The sequence below is a fragment of the Sebastes fasciatus genome, chromosome 7 (assembly GCF_043250625.1).
Source record: "Sebastes fasciatus isolate fSebFas1 chromosome 7, fSebFas1.pri, whole genome shotgun sequence".
In the NCBI taxonomy this organism is placed as follows: Eukaryota; Metazoa; Chordata; class Actinopteri; order Perciformes; family Sebastidae; genus Sebastes; species Sebastes fasciatus.
Genome location: NC_133801.1, coordinates 31,205,466 through 31,218,576, shown reverse-complemented (window position 1 = coordinate 31,218,576; position 13,111 = coordinate 31,205,466). Strand labels below are relative to the sequence as shown.

At 42.0% G+C, this 13,111-nt stretch overlaps 1 protein-coding gene across 6 annotated transcripts in view; it reads right to left on the bottom strand.

Moving 5' to 3' along the window:
• frya (furry homolog a (Drosophila)) overlaps nt 1–13,111 on the bottom strand; it is a 68,363-nt gene that overhangs the window by 8,151 nt on the left and 47,101 nt on the right. For all 6 annotated transcript variants that reach the window (XM_074640292.1, XM_074640293.1, XM_074640295.1 and 3 more), the window contains exons 38-52: nt 12,955–13,058; nt 11,123–11,308; nt 10,090–10,291; nt 9,475–9,596; nt 9,166–9,353; nt 8,517–8,611; nt 7,852–8,432; nt 7,560–7,657; nt 7,304–7,474; nt 6,817–6,957; nt 5,717–5,896; nt 4,792–4,956; nt 4,531–4,605; nt 4,245–4,415; nt 1,304–1,504 (exon numbers count right to left, since the gene is read on the bottom strand). In XM_074640292.1, the coding sequence (XP_074496393.1) occupies nt 1,304–1,504; nt 4,245–4,415; nt 4,531–4,605; nt 4,792–4,956; nt 5,717–5,896; nt 6,817–6,957; nt 7,304–7,474; nt 7,560–7,657; nt 7,852–8,432; nt 8,517–8,611; nt 9,166–9,353; nt 9,475–9,596; nt 10,090–10,291; nt 11,123–11,308; nt 12,955–13,058 (2,680 nt within the window). The remainder of the gene's footprint in view (nt 1–1,303; nt 1,505–4,244; nt 4,416–4,530; nt 4,606–4,791; nt 4,957–5,716; nt 5,897–6,816; nt 6,958–7,303; nt 7,475–7,559; nt 7,658–7,851; nt 8,433–8,516; nt 8,612–9,165; nt 9,354–9,474; nt 9,597–10,089; nt 10,292–11,122; nt 11,309–12,954; nt 13,059–13,111) is intronic.

Here is a 13,111-nt window from a genome sequence, read left to right as displayed (position 1 = left end):
AATGGGTTCTATGGGTACCCACGAGTCTCCCCTTTACAGACATGCCCACTTTATGATAATCACATGCAGTTTGGGGCAAAATCTATGCTGTTTTTTTGCATGCAGTATAAATGTGCTATTTTCGCCTATACTAAAATATTTGAATATTTGTAATATTTGTAATTATGTGTTTAGATATTTCTGCATACTGGGGTCCCTAAACAGTCTTGGAAATTGGATATCACTGTAAATGCATGTGTGATGATGTTAGTCCCCATAGTAGCCATTTCATTCTAGTGAGACCATTTAAAAAAAAAAATTGACCTCACTATATAAAATGACCTGTGGTGACCTCTAGGATAATCACGGCCTCATGAAACTTTACAGCCACAAACTACAGACCTAGAGCATTCAGAGGATGGATGGCTTTCCTAGGTAGATTGACAATAAGGGGGTTTCTGAGCAGTTTCCAGAACAGCGCTCGCCATCCAATCGCCGAAAAATGTAATTCTTGCAGAAAGCTCAGTGTCAAAACTTTTTGATACCAAATCACAGCATGGACTTTTTTCTATGGTGTTCCTCATCGCTTGGTGTCTTAATGTGTTATTTTGGAGGGATTATTGATTATTTTCATGAGTTCTCGAGTGGTAAATGTTTTTTAAATTTAGCACCAAACGTGTAACAAATGTTATCAACCCAAAAATTGCCGCAACAACTTATGAGACATAAGTGAGCATGGGAATGGCCATTATATACTTCTATCATAATGTTCTAAGCACTTATAACCTTTCACAATTTAATTAAATTAATTAATTCATGTTTATTTCTGATTTATGACTAGAACAACTTGACACACAGTGCTGAGCTGCATCTTAAATTAATCTTCAGGTCTCCAGCTTTCAGATGATGTTCACCACTTCTATATGACATCTACTGTTGACCTGCTATCTCCCCCTAAAGACCCCTTGTACACCCCCTAAAAAAGACAAAAATGGGTATATTGTGGGTCTCAGAGGGTTAGATGTAAGAATTTAAATTTTTAATACCACATAGAATGCAATTTAATGTAAAATTTTACAATCCCACCTCCACAAAAAAGGATTAAACAGCCGTTAGTTAGCGAAATACGTCTCCCAAAATTAAATCTAAGAAGTTTTAATACATTCTAAGCCTTTTTTTTAAAGCTAATTTCAATGTTTTTGAAAACTATTCGAGACCTGCAGATATCCTGCGATAAGGATAATTTCCCTGATGCTTCAAAAGCTAGGTTTGCCTTTCATTATGACATTCATTTATTGGCATACAAAACGAAAGGTGAACTTACAAGCTGAGAGTGGGAGAGTATCTGGCTGGCGATGAGGGAATCTTCCTCAGACGACTCGTCTGAGTCTTCATGGGTGATCTTGCTGAGGCTGGGCATGCTGCTGGACAGCTGGCTCTCCTCCAGGGGCAGCAGGTCACTCCGGTCCAGACTGTCCATGGAGCGTCTACGAACACCCCAGTTGAAGTTGTCCATAGTCTCACCCTGCAACAGAGAACGGCTTTGAGTTACCAAGTACCAAGAAGTAAAAGCACAGTCTCTTCTCTAACACAAACACATGCCCTCACACACACACACACACACACACACACACACATACCGTATACACACATTCACGCAACCATGCAGTGCAGGTTCAGGGAGGGGGCAGTCTCTGAGGGAGTTTTTCCCCTCACAGCTACGAATGGAAGGAATACTGGAGCAGTGTATCCTCACAAAGAGAGTTTCCTCAAACTACAACCAAAATAGTCAAGCTGATGGTGAAACTGGCAGAAAATGTGGATTTAAGAACACCTTGATATTGTCAGACTTATAATATAATATAAATATTTAAAGGTTTCAACCCCCTTGAGGCTGTCGGTCTTCTTGTTAAAAATGCAGAGTGACTTTCAACTAGACAGGACGTCAGCCAACTTCCACATTCCACCAAAGCTCCACATCAACACATCAAGAAAGGGAGACTTCCTGTGGCGACTAGCTTAATGCCTACCACTGATAGAAAGCAATGGCTTTGACTCTGGCCTATTATCTTCTTTTTTAAAATAAACCATTTGTGATCAAAAACAAAATGGGGATGTGGTCAGAAAACTTTCCTCAGCTTGTTGTGGTGTCATTAACGTATAAAACTGTCTGTGTTTTGTTGACCACAGCAGTTGTTTTAGTTTTCAGTCTGTGTGAAATGTTAGCGGGCACAGAGAGAGAACAGCTGACGACAGTGTTTTCCAGGGAATAAAGTCTGCAGCTTTAGATACACAGAGACAGTTATGTTATTTCTACAGCATCAGTTTGCTGAAAATGCCAAGACGTTACTGTGGATTTTAAGCTTGACTAAGTAGAACTAAAATGAAACAAAGAGATATTCATAATTGAAGAATTCAACATGAGTGATGTTGAATTGAACCAGTTAAAGCAACAAGTGTTATTGCCGTGAACAATGTGAACAACAATGTGTATATCATCATCGACATTTGGGCCTCAGTGTAAATTGACAGAACTGACTTTGAGCGAGATCGGAGACTCTGATGTTCTTCTCCTCAAAGTAAAGCAACAGAAATGTTCACTGCATGAACTTATCAAAGAGCTGACTTTACACAGGGCAAAGGTTGGGGGATGGGGTCAATATAGGTCAGCTGTGTGCAAAATAAAACTAATAACAAACTAACAAAACTAATGCTGCGTTCACATGGAATCAGGCAGACGGTAGACGGCAGACGGACAACACCTTCTAGATGGCAACGGAAAACAAACAAACAGTCCAACGAAATGGCAAGACGGCGAAACGGAATACGCATGACGATATATTGGTATCGTACGGAGCCCACCTAGACCCCTAGGAGAACATTTTTATTATGACGTGCCCCTCAAGTTAGTAACTCGTTCCCTCGAGTTAGGTATCTCGAGGGAACGAGTTACCTAACAAAGTTGCACTTTGTAGACGGTCCCTGACCATTCGTCTCACAGCCGGCTGCGCATAGAGACCGATGTTACGTGTACAGCTCGGAGGACGGCTGGTTGTGATTAAAAATGAGGTTGTAGCTCGTTGTCCACCTTACTACGGTTAGAAAAATAAGTTTTTTGTGTTTTAACAATGTTTCGGTTATGAGTTATTGATCCAGGAAGTATGAATCTGTCAATATCTTTCCAACTTTAGCGAAGTACAGTACATCATCTAGGGGAGCTCCGTACATCAGCAATGCGTGGACTGTCAGGAATGATTGGAAGAAGTGCTCTATGAAGTAACTTGAGGGAACGAGTTAATAAAAATGTTCTCCTCGGGGTCTAGAGGAGCTCCGTACTATTGTGATGGAATAAAATACATTAAATTAAATTATTTCATGTCTACTATTTTATGTAATTATTCTAGAAATGCATGTATCTTTAAAATGCAAATTTCTCTTAATGTTCTATTGCAAACTTAAACAACTTTCTCCGGTGTGAGGGAACTACGCAATATCCGGCTGTAAATTCCCCCACGGTAGGCGGCAAAAAGTTAACGGTTGCCGATATTTTCTGCCGGCTTCACTTAATTTTACCGTCCTGCTCTTGTTCAATAATATTATATCCAGTTTGCCATCTACCGTCTGCCTGATTCCATGTGAATGCAGCATAATACTTGTTTTCTCTTAATAACCGGGGGGAAAAAAATGATTGAACACAGTTTAAATCAACTGAAGATACAATTATACATCAGCTAAAATAAATCTTAAAAGTACCTTATGTTGACATGCATTTCACTGGTGACTGTCAGACTACTAGTCCTATGTGATTGTCTATGAGAAATATGCTAAACACACTGTGTTTCTATCTCTCTTAAACTACACGAACGTTGCAGAATCTGTTTGGTAAATTACACAGCATGCACACACATCTGCTACTCTCTACCATCAGCGTGGCAGTTCACTAAATGATCTGCACAAGCAAACACTCTTTTAAAGACCACAGCAAGATGAAATGTAACATGACTAAACTTACCTGTAGCTCCTAGATAGCACAGACAGAAAAAAACAAAACAGAAAAAGGAAAACCCCATTACACAGAGCCGGCAGACCTGACCCAGTACAGTATAAGAGTGCTCTTTGGGAGGAAAAAAAATGTGTCAGTCGTGTTTTTCTTACTGTTGTTGTTGTTGTTGTTGTTGTTGTTTTTGATTTACAAGTTTTATTTCGTTGTTGTCCGACAAACAAATCATTTTCTTTCCCACTGTTTTAAAACTTTTCAGACTCACCTCTCCGTCTTCAAGCTCCACATCCAGGAAGTCAAAATCCCTAAAGACTCTGAACTGCTGCTCTGAGGTGGTGTCGTCCATGTTGTCTGGCTCCCGGGTCCCATCGTCGGAGGACACCAGGCTGGGCTGGTGCTCCATGAGGTCCAGCTCCCCACAACTGGAGAAGATCACCTACACAGAGAAACAAATAGACATGAATTAAAAACAGGGCTTATGGGCTATTTTTGAATACATGGGCCAGCGAGTGTTGAAATTCATAGCACTGCTCAAATGAAGTGTATCTTACTGAAGGATTTTTTGTGAGCCCCACTTCTTGTCCACACAAAGACAATACATTCACCAGCTTTTCCCGTGTTCTTTTCTGCAGAGGGCAAGAGAAAATAGAAATACTTTGAACAGAAGATACAGATCACATTTTAATGTCAGGTGTAGATGGGGTGATAATGTGTTAAATAAGAATCAAATGCAGACATTATCAAAGCATAACTAACCTTCACCTTTCATATTATGCGCATAACTGTCAGAGGGAAAGGGAAGCAGTGCTCACCTGTGAAGACTGAGGCCTCTTCCAGCTGACCGGCACCAGGACGTTGTTGGAGGTGGATCCAGAGGAGGTAGAGGAGGTGCTGCGGGTCACTGCCGTGCTCCTGCTCTTCACATCTTGGCCCGGGGAACGCTGCAGGTCATCGTAGCGCCGACCAATCACCGGCGTCTAACGGCGCGGATACAAACAAACAGACGTGCGGACAGAAACCTCAATGAGTCGGTGGAAGTTTGAAGAAGAGAAAGTCCCTCTGTGCTTAGTCAATTCATGAGTCAGGCTCCATAACAGCTCCTGTTTCCTCCAAGATGACTGTAAAGTGATTAATGTTTCAACATTTATCTTTTATCAATGTTCACTATTTTTATTCCGCTTGGCATTCCCAATGTGTGACGCATTTGAGGAAAAACAAACCTACTTTTCCTCTGCCTTATCCCTCTAAAAATAGCCTAAAAATCTCTGGGTATTTTAGGAAATATCTGTGGTTTGACCAGTGTGTCTCAAGTTTAAATACACACGCTGTCGGCCATCCACTAAAACTCACTGATTCACATACAAAGGGCAGCAGCAAAGAGCTGACATCATTTCCTGCCATTCATGAGCTACCCAAATAGCTCCCTGTTCGGTTCCCACACACACACTGCTCCGTCTGTATCTTTGACATCACTTTCCAGCTCTGCACCGCTTGGTTAATTGTGTTTACCTTTTTGGAGCTTTCAAGCTAATCTCAAGGGGTTTGGTCAAAAAGAAACATCAGTATTAAGGAAGGGGAAGAAATGTTTCCTTTCCAGAAACACACAACCTCAACAAGCACCACACCCTGGAAAATACAGGAACAAATACAGGGGAAAAACATACAAGCATTAAGCTCCCCTCAAGCTGCAGGGACTTTCAAACTGGTAGAAAGAAAGCCAGAGAAAGAGTCTCTCACCTCGGATATGTCAAAGTGGAAATCCAGCGTTTTCCCAGGCAGGGCCTTGGAGGAGCGGTCCCACACGCGGCTGATGTCCTCGTACGCGAGGTCACTGTGTGGGGATGAAGGCTGCACCAGACTGGCTGATCGAGAAACCACCAGCTTCAGGATATTCAACGCTTCCCCCCAATGGACAGTCTATAGTCAACACAGACAAACACACGCGCACCATTTCACCCGCACACGCAGACAAGAAAACCAACACAGCCACATGTTTAGAAAGAAACAACCACAAATGTCTCTCTGTGTGTTTAATGTGGTTCTATTTCTGGCAGTTGGAAGCTAAAGGAAAATGGACTGAGCATGAGAAGAAGCAGAGGCCGAGCCTGCGGCAGAAGGGCAGACTGTTTATAGTTTGGGTGTGTCTACAAATTTACTGCACTGACACAAGACAGCTTTTTTTCCTCCTTTTTTTCCCATGAACACTCACAAAAGGAACAGGGAACGCAAGACTCTTACTCAGAGCCTAAAAGGTTTCCAATGATCACATCTGATGGAGGTGATCTGAATGTTTTCACTTTCAGAGCACATACAGTATATCTCCAAAAGTAAAAGTTACCACTGGAATATCCTAAAAAATATAAACAGCCATTAACTAAAAATCATTATGAGACAAACAGTCACTACATATTTAAACTATGGCTGTCAAAGTTAATAATAATAACGCGTTACATTTGTTTTAACACCACTAATATCTGTAATGCATTAACGCAATTGATCTTTCGGAGGTTGAAGTGGGCTCAGTTTTTAAAGTTAAAGTGAAGGAACTGCTATCATATGAAACTAGAAAACTTAAGGAAGAGAGACGCAAAGGAGGACAAATAACACTCCAAACCTACGCAAAATTTTGGTGAGGAAAAACTGGCATGGCCCTTTTCAAAGGGGTTCCTCGACCTTTGACCTCAAGATATGTGAATGAATGTCCCCCTTAACAGACATGCCCACTTTATGATAATCACATGCGGCATTAAATATTAAAATCGATTGAGAACCCTAATTTAAACTAATTATCAGCAGTAGGACACGTATTCAGGTGTTGACGTTTTATTTCAACTCACCTGGACGAATTTCTCTATCGTCTTGAGCACCTCCATGTTGAAGGGTTTGGCTTGGATTCCACTCAGGTCCATGTGACTCAGGAGGCTGTAGATGATCTGTAAAAGAGTCTGCTGCATGCTGGGAAGACCCTTCTCCAACAGCTGTTACAACAGAATGAAATGCCATTCATTTATTTCGCACCTTTAGAGAAGCTGTAATAATAATAAAAACAACTGTACAACCCTTTCACTGCTCCTCAGCAAATATACACACTTGCCATCCCTCCCAGTTTTCCTGGGAGACTCCTGTTTTTCATTGCCAAAATCAAAAGTATGCCTATTTTACATAAAAATGCTGTTGCAGTGTACTTATTCATTTGCTATTTTCATTCTTTAAACGTCACCAGAATGCAGCAAACAAAGTTTGGAAAATCCTCTCTATTTTCGAGGTCTCAAGGTTGGCAAGTATGCAAACATACTGATCGGCTGACACGGCTGATGCACGAACCTCTGCCATGTACGTGACCAGGTTGAGGGTGATGTCCGAGAAAGCTTCGTGAAGATATCGACACACCACGTTCACCCAAGAGAAGCAGTCTCGTGTGTAGGAGTGCGTTTTGTACAGAGTCATGACATGAGCGAGGTTGGAGAGCTTTGCGTTCTTCTCCTCGAGGCATACCTAACACACAAAATAGTGCATTAGCTTGAAACATATTATTATCTCTGAGTGAAAAATGAGGAAAGAAACGTTAATAGAGCCAAACCTGGGCTATCTTCTCAGCAACGTCTTGACAGAACTGCGTGGGGCCGTCAAAGTTCTGCACGAGGTGCGGCAGCAGGCAGAGGACGTTCAAGGGAAAACCTAAACGTATGAAACAGACAAATTCATTCAACATTTCACATGAAAATATTCACTTTGAAAATGTGTCGTTTTATGTGCTTCACCACATTATTAAGAAAATTGGCAGAAAATAACAGCTTCCAGACCTAAAATCTAAGAATATCAACATTCATAACGTCTATAAAACCCTGTATCTATCGATTCCTAGAGTGTACCTATGGCTTGTGAGGTGTCCACTACAGGCACTCGAGACACGGGCGTGAGTTGGCAGAAGAGCTGCAGCGTGAGGTCGGTGGTGGACACGGAGGTGAAGCCCTTCAGCAGCAGCTGCTGGAGCCCAGTGAAGCTGCTCCATTGAAGCTGGCTCTGCAGTTTCTCCAGCTTCTCCCTGTTCTCCTGCTTGTCTAGCGACATGTGGCCCAGCAGCTTATTCAGCAGCCTCAGAGACATCTGATACTCAAACTCAAAGTCCGACTCCATCAGCGACACCGCCACCCAGAAGATGGTGGCCAGCAGGTTGCTGGGGTGGTTGATGTTGGTCGGGTCGTTGATGTTGTCTTTAGACGAGGACGGGCTGCGGGTCTTGGCTAACAAGACCTGCTGTTCACAGGCTTGGATGCGGTCCAGCGTGGCGCTGCGAGGCGGATCGGCCCACCTGTCGGCCTCGCCGAACTTCTTGGGGACGGAGGAGCTCCTCTGATGTCGGCTCCTCTCTTCTCTTCTGAGATTGAGCTGCCCTGTGCTCTTCCTGTTGGACAGCAGCTTGAGGCTGGTGAGGAAATCTGGAGACGAGGCTCTGGAATTAAACAAACGATAAAGTTACCACATGTTTTAACAAAAACACAAATAAAACATAAATATATGTAGAGGAGACACAAACCGTGTCAGGATGGCCATGAGATCATTGTTCTTGAGACATTCAGCCAAGTTATCCACCACAGATTCCAGTGTGAGTAATACCTCCATCACATAGCCCTGCAAGAGAGAAAAATGTATAATCATTTAATTATAACAGAGCACTTAATAGATCAAAAGTAACAGATGGATTTGGAGAATATTTGATGGCTACATAGTTCAAGGATCTGCTGATTAGACGTTTATGATGATCTAAAATGTATTTATTTATTTATTTTAAACATATTTTATTGGCGATGATGTATAATATGGTAAACAAGATTCAAAGGAACAATATTTAATTTATTTTTATTTAATTGTGATCACAATGGAAAAGAGAAAAATAAAAAAAAACAAAAAAAACAATGAAACAGAAAAAACAAACCCACCCACCCAGATATCCTAAATGCTCAATTAAGTACAATTTTATAGTACAGTAATTATAATGTAAACCTACAGTACGGTATCTAGGATTCCTACCATTATATGATTATTAGTTTTAATGCTGTGTTCATAACTATAAACTGTATTGCCGACGGGCAATCAACAGTGATAACGACGCAAAGAAGAAACTCCTACATGGACGATCCCCAAATGTGTAAAATGCTCTCATGTCATGTCTCATGTGCACTAACCTGCACTTCTTCTCCGTGTTCACCCACGACTTCCACCAGCCGCGAGAGCAGATCGGAGACGGCGTGGGCAGAGATGGGCTGCCGGAGGGCTCGGAACACCTGGAAGGAACGGCCGGCGTAGTGACGCGACGAGCTGCACAGGGCCGTCTGCAGCGCCACGTCACTGAGCTGCTGCTCCAGGTGGAAATCTGACGAGGACACACAGAAGAAATGTTCTGATGAAAATGAGAATTATTGAGTGGTAAAGATGGAGTACTAACCATTTAATCAATTCATAATTACTTGTTAAAGATGCACTGAAGGGTTTACCTGACTTGGACTCTTTGAACACAGACACCACATGTCGCAGAAAGTTGGTCAGCTGCCCGGTGCTTTTTGAAATATGGTTCTTTGCTGAAATGTCTTCATGGCACCACAGCGGCCCATACGCTCTAAAAAACAACAGTTTCATAGTTACTAACAACACAGTATATCGTCTACGTAGAGGTCTGCTATTGTAGAAAGAGGCACAATTAGCTGACTATTCTGAATAACCTGTACCAAGCCCAAATCCAGATGTTACTGTGCTTTTGTTGAGCCCATTAAATATTGTCTGTACTTAAACTGACAGATTTAATTTGAATTTCCAATGTGACAGTACAGTCAGTCATGCTAAAAGCCAGCTGCACTAGCTTAATTCAAATATCAAATCTAATCTACTCCTAATAAGAATCCAGTGCACTATACACATAGCACCACTAGGTGGTAACCTACATCAAGAAATATGAGAAAGCATACCAGCGTAAGAAGCGTATCTCTGCTGTCTAACATGCATTTAGTGTTAAAAATACTTCCAGCCTTCCTTTAACACCCGTAAGTAAAACTACATTCTCAGAGTTCAACCACTGCTTGCTGGAATTTAAAAGCAACATGTTAAATCAGCACCTCGTGGTTAAAAACTCAATGAGCTTGTTGGTCTTCTCGTCCATTTTACTGGAAGCCACCAGCTCCTCCACCTCGTGCGAGATCTCCGGCAGGTTGCTGCTGCTGCCTCCCAGACTCAAACTGGACGACGTGGAGGAAGAACTCAGACCAGAGTCCGGCACGGGAGACCCTTGACACTCCCGCAGGAAGTCAAAACATCCTCCTGAACACGACAGAGAGAACAGGTGTGTGATCAGAAACAGGTTACAGCGCGGTTCATTCGGAGGTTTGATATCATTTCCCTAACTACAACTTGCAGGAGTTAGTGTAAAAGGGGGACGTGTAGCGAGCAGCCTGGCCTGTGTTTTAACATGTCTGGAATTTGAATCCAATTAGCCCTGTCTACTGACAGTGTTTATTTAATGTGGTCGAACTTTAACTACTAAGTAGTTGCACACTTCATTTCCTTGTTGTTAATTTACTGATTATTTCTGCAAGATATTACACATACTATCCAAATATGAACGTGGGAGTGAAGACGCTACAAAGACTGAGAAGAAAATAAGATGTTTTCTTTGGATCTCATTTATCATTGTGTGGTATCGCTGTAAGAAAGAAAAAAACACTATTTTTAGCATACAAGTTGTGTTCAAATGGTCAAATAATACTCTGGACATTATAAATGTCTAGACGTTTGCAAAACAAATTATCGGCAGGGGGGGGGGGAGGCAAACCAGCCTATCCAAGCCCGAGCAGATGGCCCCAATTTGGGCAAGAGGACAGAAATAGCATAATGGAATGCTTTAATCAAGACCTTTGATGTCCTCTGAGCTCAATATTGCTTTTGGCACAGTGTCCAAATATTTTCTCCCCCGATAAGAAACTTATCTATCCTCTGAAAGGAATGTTAACCAGTCCCTCCTGTTGTTGACGTTTATATTAGCCAGAGAGAAGAGCAATGTGTCAAGCCAAGAAGCTCCGTCAACTGGACCCGGGTCTACGCCGACATTTTACTGAAGTGTGAACGTATTACTAAAAGCCTGTATGTTTTTACCTGAAGGTAAAAACTCCGGCTGAAGACTTGGTTTGCAGGTGAGGGTCTTGGTGCCGTTGATCTCACGTGTCTGCAGTAAGACTGAGGCGATGGCCTGGAAGTTGTTGTTACAGGACAACGTGATGAGCAGGTGGAGGAGGAGACGTTTGCTGTGCTCAAACACCTCCGGACGGTAGTGATCCATACCTGAGGAAAGGATCAGAGCAGTCAGCCTGCTGCGGCACACTGTGAACTCTCAGACAAGGTGTTGCTTGTTACAGCGAGGACTAGAGTTTCTTTTCAAGTTTCCTTTCTCCCAGTTTCACAACCTTGATCTCAGAGTCTATTGAAACTAGAATTATTGTATGCCTCCGCCAACCAGTCAAGTTGCAGTTTACATCCATGTCTGTCCAAAATATCAGCACTTCATCATTTTATCCTGTTAGACATTTGTGTGAAATTGTCATAATTAGCGTGTGAATTCTTGAAAAAAACGTGTTTCAGTTCATCCTTGAGTCCAGGTCAAGTTAAACGTTATTTGTATAGCACCTTTGAAAAAACAACCGCAGTTGACCAAAGTGCTTAACATGTACATAATACAAATTAATACAAAGCAAACAACAATAAGAACAAAGGAAAACAATAAACAGAATGTGCACATGACAGCAGTAAAAGAGTTGCAGCACTACAGGGGACACGACGGGCAGCGACTTCAATGATTCTGTGGTCTGAGCTGTTTTAATATGAAAGGGTAAGTTGTTCCAGAGGTTAGGGGTGGCTACCGCAAAGGCTTTTTCGCCTCTAGTTCTGGGGACATCCTGGAGCATCTGGTTTGTCGACCTCAGTGCTCTAAGCTCTGGAGTATGAAGGTGCAATAGTTCTGTTAGATAAGGTGGGGCCAGCCCTTTTAAAACCGTAAAAACAAGCAATTAAACCTTTAAATCAATCCGGAAACGGACAGGAAGCCAGTGGAGGGAGGCCAAAACTGGTGATATGTGTTCACGTTTTCAGAGACGACTGTTCTACACCCACATACAAAGAATTACAGTAGTCTAACCGAGAGGTAATACAAGCATGGGTTACTCTCTCTCTCTCTCGAGATCTTGGGGAGACAGATAGGCCTTCAACTTGGCTAAGAGTCCTAACTGGAAAAAGCTGGTTTTGACAATTGAGCTAATTTGTTCATCAACTCTGAAGGAGCTGTCAAAAATCACGGCAACATTTTTGACAAAAGAATTTGTGCCAAATTTGAAGAAATTCCCTCAAGGCGTTCCTGAGGTACCGTGTTGATGAGAATGGGATGGACTGAGGACACATTGACCTTGACCTTTGACCACCACAATCTAATCAGTTCACCCTTGAGTCCAAGTGGATGCATGTACCAAATTTGAAGGCGTTCCTAAGATATTGTGTTCACGAGAATGGGTCGGACGTATGTACGTACGTACGACCCCAAAAACACAACGCCTCCCTCCGGCCACGGCTATAGCGTAAAAATTAAACGTCTGGTATCGGCTGTTTGAAACTGAATAAAAGCTTTTTACCAGAAGCTTTAACTGGCTTCATCAACTCTTTGTGCTTACTGTAAACAAGACAATAATAATAAACTAATAATAAATAATAAACAATGGTAATGTATCACAAAATACTTAACAAATTATTATTTCAAAATCTGCAATCAAGATGTGTACTGTATTACGTAAAATATGTAAATATCATGTAATTACACTGATGGGTTTTACAGGGATGATAATAATTGAGATGAGAGAGAGAGAGAGAGAGAGAGAGAGAGAGAGAGAGAGAGAGAGAGAGAGAGAGAGAGAGAGAGAGAGATGATAATAATGTGAACTCACCCAAAAACAAGGCATGTAGCAGCAAAGGCAAGTGCATGACCCAGTCCTCTCTGACACTGTGGTCCACCACCATCTCTGTCATGAAGATGACGGCTATATTACACCTAAAACAAACAGAAACACACAAACTGTAAAGCCTCTCAATCCGGTGAAACAC